We start from the raw sequence: 14,624 nt of genomic DNA, 5'->3' as shown, positions 1-14,624 counted from the left end.
AGTTCCACATCTTGGGTATTGCTATCCCATACGTCACTAGCTCATGGACTTTTGCCAATTACATGAAAGAAAACATAATTTATGTAAGAACTTACCTCTATTGGCAAGAGTCCATGAGACCCACCCTTTTTATGGTGGTTATGATTTTTTTGTATAAAGCACAATTATTTCTAAATTCCTTTGTTGATGCTTTTTACTCCTTTCTTTATCACCCCACTACTTGGTTATTCATTAAACTGAATTGTGTGTGTGGTGAGGGGTGTATGTATAGGAAATTTGAGGTTTGGGAAACTTTGCCCCTCCTCGTAGGATTGTATATCCCATACGTCACTAGCTCATGGACTCTTGCCAATATGAAATAAATGAATTTATCAGGTAAGTTCTTACATAAATTATGTTTTCTTTCTGGGCGGGGATTGTTTGTCCTTCTTAAGAAGTGGGAGTTTCCTCTCTCTGAAGGGTTGTTGTCCTGTCCTATGTGCAGGAGGTTGGAACAGGTGTTTTAACCTGTATGTTCTGTTTCGTCTGTGGAGATTGCAATCTCCATGTTGAGACTGTCAGTTATGCTGGAACCTCATAGGGATCAACTGCATTTTGCTATGTTCATCTCTTAGGGGGTTCTCTTTGAGAGGACCCATTTGAAGGAGCTCTCTTTGGGCTCCCGAGTTCAGTTGGGGTGGCCCCGTTCTCCCCATTACGTCCTTCCCTGGGGGTTGGTGATGTTTGGAGAATTTTGTAAGGGCTTGTATCTGTGGAGTGAAAGTGAGTTCAATGTTAACTGTGACACCAAGACAGTGGAGATACAATGAGGTATTCTGTTCCCCTGTTTTTCAGACCTGACTGTCGCTTGGGCTGGTTCGGTGTAGAGCAGGATCTGAGATCTGTTGTATGGATCTGAGATTTGTTGAGGTTCAGTGAGCCTCCATGTTTAAGGTGTTGAGAAGGACAGGCTGCTTTTAGCCTGTGATGTGCCACTGTTTAGTGGATGTTTTTGCAGTCTGAAGATTAGGGTTTGATATCTCTTTTCAGCTGCTCTTACTTGCTTGCAAGTATTCTATTTCTTCCTGGTATGAATGGGGCGTGTGGTGTTGACTTAGGTGTTCACTATCTGGGGTTGCTTAATGTATTCGATCTATGAATATTTTTATATTCCAAGTTATTTTTAACTTGAGGACTCTGTCTTCAGTTGTCCTTTGGGGTGCGGTTGCACTGTTTTTAGGATGTTTTCTTCTCGGTTTCAGATTCCCGTCTTAACCTTGTGGTTTCTATAAGATCCAGGGTCTGGACGTTGCCTGCCTTGTTCTCAAGACCATTTCGGGTCTCTGTGAGCTTGGTTCGGTTTTCGGGGTTCCTTATTTTATTTGGAACTTGTTGTAACCTATTTAGGGGTCTTTGGGAATTTTTTATTTTTTCTTCCACATCTTCTCCTTTTTGGGAAGTTTCAGAAGTTGATCTCTTTTCTCTAGTAAGGGGTGTGTGGTTGGGGACCGATTGCTGGGCGACGGTGTCTCCTGGAGGGATGTTGGCTCAGTCAAGTCTATTTCTGCGGTCTCTAGCAAGGCTTATGGTCTATCTGTGGGTCAGTGTCCTTGGGGCTTTTTCTTTTTCAAAGTTTTCTCGGCTTCGGATGAAGCAGGTTTTTGCGGGTAGGGTTTTGCAGGCCTCGTGCCCTCAGAATGGGTTGCCTTTTGTACTCACCTGTTTTGCATTCAGTGTCCTCTATAGCTTGGGTATTGTTTTCCCAAAAGTATGAAGAAAAACATAAATTATGCTTACCTGATAATTTTCTTTTCTTCAGATGGAAAGAGTCCACAGCTCCCCGCTCACGTTTTTTTTGTGGGGCGTTTATTTTATTTATTCTTCTGGCACCTTTTTCACCTGATATTTCTTCTACTGTTCCTTGGCAGAATGACTGGGGGATGAGGGAAGTTGGAGAGGTATTTAAATCTTTGGCTGGGGTGTCTTTGCCTCATCCTAGTGGCCAGATTCTGAATTCCCAAAAGTAATGAATGCAGCTGTGGACTCTTTCCATCTGAAGAAAAGAAAATTATCAGGTAAGCATAATTTATATTTTTCCCAAATTACTGAAATGATTAATTAATTTCTCTCAGCTAACTCTTCACTTGATACTCTGCATTCTGGTTTCAGCCCAAAACACTCAACAGAAACACTCTTACTAAAGTAACAAATTATCTGCTATCAGCTAAAGTAAAGGGCCGCTATGCCTTACTCATTCTTCTGTATCTATCTGCTGCCTTCAACACAGTTGACACTCCTCTCCTCTTACAAATTCTAAATTCTTTGGCAAAACGAAACACAGCCCTCTCCTAGTCTGGTGCCCAACCCTCAAAATGCTCATTTATAGTTCCCCTTTACAGCATATACTTTGATCTTTTGCCCCTGTCCAAGGATTGCCACAAGGATCTTTCTTGGGCTTTTTTAATTAATTTTTTCCTCCATTGCAAAATGTATATCCCCCTTTGTGTTTCAGTGCCATATATGCTGTTGATACCCAAAAATATCTTTCCTGATATCTCTGCCTGATCCAGATTAAATACTGTCACTCGACAATATCATCTTTGATGTCTTCACACTACCTCTAACTAAATCTGTCTAAAACTGAGCTGCTTCTTATTCCCCCCTCTCCTAGACATCCCACACCTGACATTTATTTTACATTAGGGGACTCTATTCTTAATAACTCATTGTAGGTCCACTGTCTTGGTGTCACAGTTGATATTGAACTCACATTCACTCCACAGATACAAACCCCTACAAAATTCTCTAAACTATATTTTCTCACTCATCTCCAAATACTTCCTCACTTGCCCTCTTCAAGCAACCTCTTATCTATGTTTCTACACTCCTATTATCTCTACTTCCATCTCTTTCATCCAAGACTTTACATGTGCTGCACCTGCCCTCTGGAACTCTCTACCTTGCTCCATTAGACTGTTTCCAACCTTATTTAGCTTTAGACACTCTTTAAAAACCCACCTATTCAGAGTGGCTTGCCATCTCTCTTTTTTATCCTAAGGCGCATAAATATTAGATTGCCTTGAATCACTGCTGCAACTACAATCCACATGACAAACTACCCCAAACCTTATGTCTCTGCATAATCAACATGTAGACTCAACATCAACTCCTCCTAGTTTTGTTTAGAGTGTTATTTATTTGTAACTTACCAGAAATCTTTGTCATTGTATACCCCTTCCTTTGTACCCAGCACTACAGAATTTTGGGGTGTTATACACATAAATGATAATACATTAATAATAAGTTGAAGCTGATTTAATTAATGTTGAAGTTAAAATGCATACAAATTTAAAGGGATATTTTGCTCACTGGACAGCTCTGTTGGTACGCAGGGATAAGCTTTCTTAATAGAAGATAAGTGAAAAACGTTTTATTAGCGGGGGGGGGGGAATGCTTGTTAGACTACCCTCTTTTAGATCACTTAAACAATGGCAATGTCCAATTAAAATGCAGGTTTACTGTTAGTTTCAAAGTCAAACTAAAAAAATGTGAACTGGGACTTATGTTTTAATATATTCAAAATAATGTTTTCTGTATTTTATTTTGTATTTTTTTTGCAGGGCTTTTGGATTTTTTTTTATTTGTGAATTTTCAAGAACATTTTAAAATCATTTTTATTCATTTTGTATCTATATAAATCTGCATTCTTTTTTAATATGCCCTGGTATTTAAAGGGACAGAAAACCCATTTATTTTTTCTTCCATGATTCATATGAAATTAGAAAGTTGTTTAAAATTGTATGCTCTATCTGAATATGGAAGAAAACAATTGGGTTTGCTATCCCTTTAATAAACAAACATGACATTTTGTAAATTCTAATATAGTCTACAGAAAGGTTTATGCAGATAGTTTTTACATAGAATTGAATCAGAGTACGATGGAAAAATATATTTTTTAAGATAAATATAATTAATTAGAAGCTGCAACAGAATGTCTTAAGTACCATTGTAAGTTTTCCCTTCAGATTTCTGTATTACATCTCTGAAAAGGTAAACTATTATGTTTTTGTTATCCTTGCAGTTAGATATCCATTTCTCCTGATAAGAAGTGCATTCCAATTAGCAATGCTTATATTATATTTTGTATTATGTCTGAACAGTGCTTAAAATAACCTTGTAAAATTAAGTTGATGAACATAGTGAAACAATCACATTACATTCAATTAACTTAAAAGCAACCAAATAGAATAATTATCTTTAAAAGCACAGCATATACCCACGCATGAATATTCAGTAATGGAAAAATGTAATGTTGGAAATATATATATTTATGTGAAGAACTTGTAAATTGCTTTCTGTTGCTTCCTGATTGTCTTTAAAAGTTGACACTGTATGACTGTTTGTCATGTCCTCTGACTGTTTTTCTTTTATTAGCCATCCCTTGATCACTCTTTTTAAATGGCTGTCAACTTTAAAGGGAAATCATATTCCTAATACAAAGACATAATCTCAAATGAAGGAGCATTGATTTGAAAAAAAAAAAAATTCAAGCATATATAAATGTACAGCAATTAACAATGGGGCATAGTAGTACAAATGGTCTAATGCGCTACAGCACCATATTATTGCACTTCTGTATGCCTCTGGCTATTGCAAGTGGGTTAAACACATAGTTACAGTCTGCTCTGAAGTTGCAGTGCACTTTACAGCCCCAGCATACAATTGACTTATGCCTTGAACATAATAAGTTTAAAATTGTTGTGTAGTTTTTAAATTGCAAGCTTTCAAGACACAGAGATCTCTTCTTCAGGGTTAATTGATATTTGCACAACCTATACCCAAAAAGGACACTTAGTTTCCAGAAATATAGCAATCTACAACTTTTCCTCTATTAACTTGTTAATTCTTTTTTTGTAGCTATCTTTATTTCATTTTACTCTACTAACATAAATATATATATATATATATATATATATATATATATATATATATATATATATATATATATATATATATATATGCATATTTTTACTAACACTCAATATACCAGATAGCAACAACAAATCACAATCTTACCTTTTGTTTTAGGAGGAAGAGGGAGAGTATGGAGACTCGCTTGATTTCCGTAGAGGGGGTGATGGCCAGCCAAGAAGATCTACCAGACCAACACAACAGTTTTATCAACCACCAAGAGCACGGAACTGACTGACTGTTAAGGTAACTTCAATATATCAAATACATCTATAATTTGATAAACTATCTGTTCATCTATTGATCAATCTATCTGTGTACCTAGGTAGACTGTGCACTTACTGCTGAAGCATATTGATAGAAATGTGCCCATAGGTGATAGAACTGGGTTTTGCTGAATCAGTCTCATAGACAAATAGAGACATTGTTACATACATCTGCCACAAATCACATTGTTTGGACACATTAGAGGGGAGAATATGTTTCTTTCATGTAATTAGCAAGAGTCCATGAGCTAGTGACGTATGGGATATACATTCCTACCAGGAGGGGCAAAGTTTCCCAAACCTCAAAATGCCTATAAATACACCCCTCACCACACCCACAAATCAGTTTTACAAACTTTGCCTCCTATGGAGGTGGTGAAGTAAGTTTGTGCTAGATTCTACGTTGATATGCACTCCGCAGCAGGTTGGAGCCCGGTTTTCCTCTCAGCGTGCAGTGATTGTCATAGGGATGTGAGGAGAGTATTGCCTGTTTGAATTCAATGATCTCCTTCTACGGGGTCTATTTCATAGGTTCTCTGTTATCGGTCGTAGAGATTCATCTCTTACCTCCCTTTTCAGATCGACGATATACTCTTATATACCATTACCTCTACTGATTCTCGTTTCAGTACTGGTTTGGCTTTCTACTACATGTAGATGAGTGTTCTGGGGTAAGTAAGTCTTATTTTCTGTGACACTCTAAGCTATGGTTGGGCACTTTTGTATAAAGTTCTAAATATATGTATTCAAACATTTATTTGCCTTAACTCAGGATGTTCAACGTTCCTTATTTCAGACAGTCAGTTTCATATTTGGGATAATGCATTTCAATAAATCAATTTTTTTCTTACCTTAAAATTTGACTTTTTCCCTGTGGGCTGTTAGGCTCGCGGGGGCTGAAAATGCTTCATTTTATTGCGTCATTCTTGGCGCAGACTTTTTTGGCGCAAAAAGTTTTTTCTGTTTCAGGCGTCATACGTGTCGCCGGATGTTGCGTAATTTTTGACGTTTTTTTTTGCGCCAAAAGTGTCGGTGTTCCGAATGTGGCGTCATTTTTGGCGCCAAAATCATTTAGGCGCCAAATAATGTGGGCGTCTTTTTTGGCGCTAAAAAATATGGGCGTCACTTTTGTCTCCACATTATTTAAGTCTCATTATTTTTTGCTTCTGGTTGCTAGAAGCTTGTTCACTGGCATTTTTTCCCATTCCTGAAACTGTCATTTAAGGAATTTGATCAATTTTGCTTTATATGTTGTTTTTTCTATTACATATTGCAAGATGTCCCAGATTGACACTGAGTTAGAAGATACTTCTGGAAAAACGCTGCCTGGTGCTGGATCTACCAAAGTTAAGTGTATCTGTTGTAAACTTATGGTATCTGTTCCTCCAGCTGTTGTTTGTAATGAATGTCATGACAAACTTGTTAATGCAGATAATATTTCCTTTAGTAATGTTACATTACCTGTTGTGGTTCCATCAACATCTAATACTCAGAGTGTTCCTGTTAACATAAGAGATTTTGTTTCTAAATCTATTAAGAAGGCTATGTCTGTTATTCCCCCTTCTAGTAAACGCAAAAGGTCTTTTAAAACTTCTCATTTTTCAGATGAATTTTTAAATGAACATCATCATTCTGATTCTGATAGTGGTTCCTCTGGTTCAGAGGATTCTGTCTCAGAGGTTGATGCTGATAAATCTTCATATTTATTCAAAATGGAATTTATTCGTTCTTTACTTAAAGAGGTTTTAATTTCTTTAGAAATAGAGGATTCTGGTCCTCTTGATACTAAATCTAAACGTTTAAATAAGGTTTTTAAATCTCCTGTAGTTATTCCAGAAGTTTTTCCTGTCCCTGATGCTATTTCTGAAGTAATCTCCAGGGAATGGAATAATTTGGGTAATTCATTTACTCCTTCTAAACATTTTAAGCAATTATATCCTGTGCCATCTGACAGATTAGAATTTTGGGACAAAATCCCTAAGGTTGATGGGGCTGTCTCTACTCTTGCTAAACGTACTACTATTCCTATGGCAGATAGTACTTCCTTTAAGGATCCTTTAGATAGGAAGATTGAATACTTTCTAAGAAAAGCTTACTTATGTTCAGGTAATCTTCTTAGACCTGCTATATCTTTAGCAAATGTTGCTGCAGCTTCAACTTTTTGGTTAGAAGCTTTAGCGCAACAAGTAACAGATCATAACTCTCATAGCATTGTTAATCTTCTTCAACATGCTAATAACTTTATTTGTGATGCCATCTTTGATATCATTAGAGTTGATGTCAGGTATATGTCTCTAGCTATTTTAGCTAGAAGAGCTTTATGGCTTAAAACTTGGAACTTTGCTTTCCCTTTCTTTCCAGGGTAATAAATTATTTGGTTCTCAGTTGGATTCTATTATCTCAACTGTTACTGGAGGGAAAGGAACTTTTTTACCACAGGATAAAAAATCTAAAGGTAAATTTAGGTCTAATAATCGTTTTCGTTCCTTTCGTCACAATAAGGAACAAAAGCCTGATCCTTCGCCCTCAGGAGCGGTATCAGTTTGGAAACCATCTCCAGTCTGGAATAAGTCTAAGCCTTTTAGAAAACCAAAACCAGCTCCCAAGTCCACATGAAGGTGCGGCCCTCATTCCAGCTCAGCTGGTAGGGGGCAGATTACGTTTTTTCAAACAAATTTGGATCAATTCAATTCACAATCTTTGGATTCAAAACATTGTTTCAGACGGGTACAGAATTGGCTTCAAGATAAGGCCTCCTGCAAAGAGATTTTTTTCTTTCCCGTGTCCCAGTAAATCCAGCAAAGGCTCAAGCATTTCTGAAATGTGTTTCAGAACTAGAGTTGGCTGGAGTAATTATGCCAGTTCCAGTTCTGGAACAGGGACTGGGGTTTTATTCAAATCTCTTCATTGTACCAAAGAAGGAGAATTCCTTCAGACCAGTTCTGGATCTAAAAATATTGAATCGTTATGTAAGGATACCAACATTCAAAATGGTAACTATAAGGACTATTCTGCCTTTTGTTCAGCAAGGGCATTATATGTCCACAATAGATTTACAGGATGCATATCTTCATATTCCGATTCATCCAGATCACTATCAGTTTCTGAGATTCTCTTTCCTAGACAAGCATTACCAGTTTGTGGCTCTGCCGTTTGGCCTAGCAACAGCTCCAAGGATTTTTACAAAGGTTCTCAGTGCCCTTCTGTCTGTAATCAGAGAACAGGGTATTGTGGTATTTCCTTATTTGGACGATATCTTGGTACTTGCTCAGTCTTCACATTCCCTTCGGTAGCCTTATGCATGGAAATTCTAGCTCTTATGACTGCTGCATCGGATGCGATCCCCTTTGCTCGTTTTCACATGCGACCTCTTCAGCTCTGTATGCTGAACCAGTAGTGCAGGGATTACACAAAGATATTTCAATTAATATCTTTAAAACTGATTGTACGACACTCTCTGACGTGGTGGACAGATCACCATCGTTTAGTTCAGGGGGCTTCTTTTGTTCTTCCGACCTGGACTGTAATTTCAACAGATGCAAGTCTGACAGGTTGGGGAGCTGTTTGGGGGTCTCTGACAGCACAATGGGGTTTGGGAATCTCAGGAGGTGAGATTACCGATCAATATTTTGGAACTCCGTGCAATTTTCAGAGCTCTTCAGTCTTGGCCTCTTCTAAAGAGAGAATCGTTAATTTGTTTTCAGACAGACAATGTCACAACTGTGGCATACATCAATCATCATGGAGGGACTCACAGTCCTCTGGTCATGAAAGAAGTATCTCGAATTCTGGTATGGGCGGAATCCAGCTCCTGTCTAGTTTCTGCGGTTCATATCCCAGGTATAGACAATTGGGAAGCGGATTATCTCAGTCGCCAAACGTTACATCCGGGCGAATGGTCTCTTCACCCAGAGGTATTTCTTCAGATTGTTCAAATGTGGGGTCTTCCAGAAATAGATCTGATGGCTTCTCATCTAAACAAGAAACTTCCCAGGTATCTGTCCAGATCCAGGGATCCTCAAGCGGAAGCAGTGGATGCGTTGTCACTTCCTTGGAAGTATCATCCTGCCTATATCTTTCCGCCTCTAGTTCTTCTTCCAAGAGTAATCTCCAAGATTCTGAAGGAATGCTCATTTGTTCTGCTGGTGGCTCCAGCATGGCCTCACAGGTTTTGGTATGCGGATCTTGTCCGGATGGCCTCTTGCCAACCGTGGACTCTTCCGTTAAGACCAGACCTTCTGTCACAAGGTCCTTTTTTCCATCAGGATCTCAAATCCTTAAATTTAAAGGTATGGAGATTGAACGCTTGATTCTTAGTCAAAGAGATTTCTCTGACTCTGTGATTAATACTATGTTACAGGCTCGTAAATCCGTATCTAGGGAGATATATTATAGAGTCTGGAAGACTTATATTTCTTGGTGTCTTTCTCATCATTTTTCCTGGCATTCTTTTAGAATTCCGAGAATTTTACAGTTTCTTCAGGATGGTTTGGATAAAGGTTTGTCTGCAAGTTCCTTGAAAGGACAAATCTTGCTAATCTTCCTGATATTCATTGTTTTGTACAAGCTTTGGTTCATATAAAACCTGTCATTAAGTCAATTTCTCCTCCTTGGAGTTTGAATTTGGTTCTGGGGGCTCTTCAAGCTCCTCCGTTTGAACCTATGCATTCTTTGGACATTAAATTACTTTCTTGGAAAGTTTTGTTCCTTTTGGCCATCTCTTCTGCCAGAAGAGTCTCTAAATTATCTGCTCTTTCTGGTGAGTCTCCTTTTCTGATTTTTCATCAGGATAAGGCGGTGTTACGAACTTCTTTTAAATTTTTACCTAAGGTTGTGAATTCTAACAACATTAGTAGAGAAATTGTGGTTCCTTCATTATGTCCTAATCCTAAGAATTCTAAGGAGAAATCATTGCATTCTTTGGATGTAGTTAGAGCTTTGAAATATTATGTTGAAGCTACTAAGAATTTCCCGAAAGACTTCTAGTCTATTTGTTATCTTTTCCGGTTCTAGGAAAGGTCAGAAGGCTTCTGCCATTTCTTTGGCATCTTGGTTGAAATCTTTAATTCATCATGCTTATGTCTAGTCGGGTAAAACTCCGCTAGGTCAGTTTCTACTTCCTGGGCATTTAGGAATGAAGCTTCGGTTGATCAGATTTGCAAAGCAGCAACTTGGTCTTCTTTGCATACTTTTACTAAATTCTACCATTTTGATGTGTTTTCTTTTTCTGAAGCAGTTTTTGGTAGAAAAGTACTTCAGGCAGCTGTTTCAGTTTGATTCTTCTGCTTATAATTTCAGTTTTTTTCATTATAAGATTTAAACTTTGTTTTGGGTGTGGATTATTTTCAGCGGAATTGGTTGTCTTTATTTTATTCCTCCCTCTCTAGTGACTCTTGCGTGGAAGATCCACATCTTGGGTAGTCATTATCCCATACGTCACTAGCTCATGGACTCTTGCTAATTACATGAAAGAAAACATAATTTATGTAAGAACTTACCTGACAAATTCATTTCTTTCATATTAGCAAGAGTCCATGAGGCCCACCCTTTTTGTGGTGGTTATGATTTTTTTGTATAAAGCACAATTATTCCAATTCCTTATTTTTTATGCTTTCGCACTTTTTTCTTATCACACCACTTCTTGGCTATACGTTAAACTGATTTGTGTGTGTGTTGAGGGGTGTATTTATAGGCATTTTGAGGTTTGGGAAACTTTGCCCCTCCTGGTAGGAATGTATATCCCATACTTCACTAGCTCATGGACTCTTGCTAATATGAAAGACATGAATTTATCAGGTAAGTTCTTACATAAATTATGTTTTTTATGACTCATGGTGATAACTGTGATTATGGAATATATCTCCTATAAGAATTTTCATGACCTGTTTTGGTATAATTGATATAACAATTCAGATGGGCTAATGCATTAAGAAAGGAAAATGTTGTCAATAACTGTTTTAACATGCAACTGCTGTGTATACTGAATGTATGTATGTATGTAATGTATGTAAATATATATAATATATATCTATATATATAAATTCTCCAGAAGTGCGCTCTCACTAATGAAACAACTGCCAGGGTGCTAGCAATATAATAAATCCAAGAATAACAACACTCTGTTTTTTTACAATTCCTTTACTTGTGAAGTAATGTTTTATATATATATATATATATATATATATATATATATATATATATATATATATATATTCTAGTTTCTATATATATTCTAGTTTCTGGTTATCCATACAAACTAATCTTTTCTTTCTACATTTTTTGACAGATACATCTTGAGTTTATGACAAAGAAACGCTTCAACAGTTTTCAAAGAAGTGGTATATTTTTCTAAAGAATTGGCTTGCACTGTGGTATCAATAGAAACAAATTGTGGAAACAGACTAGAAATGTAGCTAAAATATGTAATCATGCCGTGACTAGTTAAAATGAATTTGTAAAGGACTAAACATTTCTTTTTTTGCGTTTTGCATTTAATAAAACACCACAGTGCTCTATAAATCTGACTCATGAATATTTTAAAGATGTACATCTCTCCATGTTAATGCTATTTTATCTTAGCTCAAAAGAACTGATATGTCAAAATGAGAAATAATGGTTTCCATCGATTGTTAATGAATATTTTTTGGATCACTTGTTCAACACAGTTTGAATTTCTCACAATGGTTTGATTTTCTGAACAGCCTTTTGCAAAAGTCGGATTCCGTCAGTTCCTAATCTATTGCCCAAGTATTATCTCAAGTCAACATTTCATAAAGTAAAATCTTTTTTCATGTTGCAACACCTCCAGCACAAATGCATTGTCAGAGACAGGGATTTGCTTTCCTGATTGTGACTTTTTTTCTTTTCTTATAATGACCCAAAGCAGCGTAGCTTAATTTTCCAATCCTTCTTTTCTCACGCACAACTAAATGAGATTAGTGATGGGTGATTTTTCTAAGAAGTTCTTTTCTAAAATTATTTTTAATGTTACTTTGCATGGGCATGGAAGTGTCAGTATATTGTTAAGAAATGCTCAGAGCACTTTAGTCATAACACAACACGGATTATCAGGATTAGCAACAAAAATATACTGTAGGCAAACTACTTAAAACTGCATTAACTAAATGTTATCTTCATTTTAACTTTATTTCTGAAATCTTTGAAGAAGGGTATAATATGCAAGTTAAGTTTGATTCGCATCGAAAATAAACATAATGAGCATTAACACATCAGCCTGCGTGGTTTTACGGCTTCTTTAGTTCAAACATCCGGCACATTGCCAGCACTGCTGTAAAGCAAATAATTTATGATTCACAGTTTTGGCACAAACAAGTGCTTTTTAGATCAAGAGATATAAAATAGGGTATCTAGGAAATGAAATTTTATAGGAATGAGAGAATGGCGGAAGTAGAAATAGGGTAGAGAAAAAAGTCAAAGGAAGAGATAAAGGTTTAATAAGGAAATACAAAAGAGCTACCCCACAAGTTCAGCACTTACCATTTGAGGGGTTCAATGTCTACACAAAGGGAATGTTATGTGTAACCCAGGAATACCATAGTATTTACAGTTCAAGGTATGACACGGTTTTTAAGAGATTAATGCAAGGACTGAGCTTTTTACAAAGTTACAAAAATATATACTTCTATAACATTATGCTATTTTACTAGATTGCATCTCTGCTAATGTGGTGTAGTACACATTTTATAATTAGAAGAAATAAGACCCAGAAAAAAAAATTGTACTTTTATGTGAATAGTAATCGATCATCAACATTTTGTGGTTTGGGGAGCTTTCCATTTGGCCAATAATGTTAACTTTATTTACTGCACTAAGAATAAAGGGTAAAGGTTTTATTCTGAATATTATTTGGCTACCACATAAGCCAAATAATAAAGCTTATGAAACAAAATTTGATGCAATACATATAATAACATCTGACTACAAAATGTAAATATAATAATTACGTGGGACCTCTCTTGCAATAATGATAAAACTCTTTGGGGCCCACCATCAAAGAGTACATTTCTTTGATTAATATATGGTTATTAACTATTATCATTTTTACATCATTGAATATCTTCAGTGTTTTAATGACCTGCTACACAACAAAAATGTGAATTTAGGTATAACAAAGGTTTTAAATGGACATTAATCACTAAATACATTTTATAAGGATAGTATTGAGGCTATTCCCCACCTCCCTCTAGTAATGGATGCCGCCATGTTGAAATCTAACTTTTACTGCTTTTCAATGCTGATGTGTTTGCACATGTGCATTAAAGGGACACTCAAGTCAAAATTAAACTTCAATATTCTGATACAGCATGTAATTTTAAACAACTTTCCAATTTACTTCAATTAACAAAATGTGCACAGTCTTTTTATATTTACACTTTTTGAGTCACCAACTCCTACTGAGCATGTGCAAGAATTCACAGCATATACGTATATGCATTTGTGATTGGCTGATTGCTGTCACATGATACAGGGGGAGTGGAAATAGACATAACTTTTCAATTTATTTAACAAAAATCTACTACTCATTTGAAATTCAGACTAAGTGCTATTGCATTGTCTTCTTATCATGCATTTGTTGATTATGCAAATCTACTGTATTGACTGGTCCTTTAACTCTCCTTGCAGTGTGACCTAGGCTCCAAAATGGAATTAGAAGGTGCATGAAATTTGTTTAGCTTTTAATGTCCATTTAAGTAATAAACATAGGGACACTACTCAAATTTATATGAAGTAAGAAACAAAGGAGTAACACAACATAAAGTGCTAGAAATTTGTAGAACTTTCAACAGGAGCAGAAGAATTGCATTTCTACTATCTGTGTGGTGTTCTGCATTTTGTTCCCTTATCACTAAACTGTAACATGCGAGGAAGGGTTATTGAATTTTACTTTTCTTGTATGGAGAACAAGCTCACAATTTTATATCAGTTCCAATGAATAAAAATGTTTTTAAATAAAGTTTAAAATATTATATGAACTTGTTTTCTCGTTATGATTTTCTGACATAATGCATAGTTATTCACTGTAACTACCCGGGAAATGCACCCATTATAAGTGTATACAATCTCCATACCACAGAGAAATATAGCATTTAATCTATTTAGATGACTTATGAAAGAGATGCAAATGGTGTTGTGGTATTTATTATTTGCCTTATTTAGTGAGAAGCTGAGTTTATGGGAATTTTTATTTATGCATTGCAGAGTGGTGGAGAGACTTGCAGTGTTGTATCTTTTATTGTGGAAATACACAAATGCAATCACAGTACAGGCACAAAACCCTTTAACTATACTGCTTAAGATTCGAAAAGGCTTTGGAGTTTGGAATACTGTATTTGTTTATTTGCCTCTGTAAAAGAGGACACCTTGGTAAGGGGAAGGGAATAAGGGTAA

The 14,624-nt window shown here is 36.2% G+C and overlaps 1 protein-coding gene across 1 annotated transcript in view; it reads left to right on the top strand.

Annotated features, from left to right (window-relative positions):
* TDRD3 (tudor domain containing 3) overlaps positions 1–14,209 on the top strand; it is a gene marked incomplete in the record, with an annotated part of 1,228,671 nt that extends 1,214,462 nt beyond the window's left edge. Inside the window, 2 exon segments of the mRNA XM_053707943.1 lie at positions 5,068–5,196; positions 11,503–14,209. Of these exon segments, the coding sequence (XP_053563918.1) occupies positions 5,068–5,184 (117 nt within the window).
* Positions 14,210–14,624: the final 415 nt, after the last annotated feature.

The sequence above is a fragment of the Bombina bombina genome, chromosome 3 (genome assembly GCF_027579735.1).
Source record: "Bombina bombina isolate aBomBom1 chromosome 3, aBomBom1.pri, whole genome shotgun sequence".
In the NCBI taxonomy this organism is placed as follows: domain Eukaryota; kingdom Metazoa; phylum Chordata; class Amphibia; order Anura; family Bombinatoridae; genus Bombina; species Bombina bombina.
This window is presented reverse-complemented; position numbering and strand designations above follow the sequence as displayed.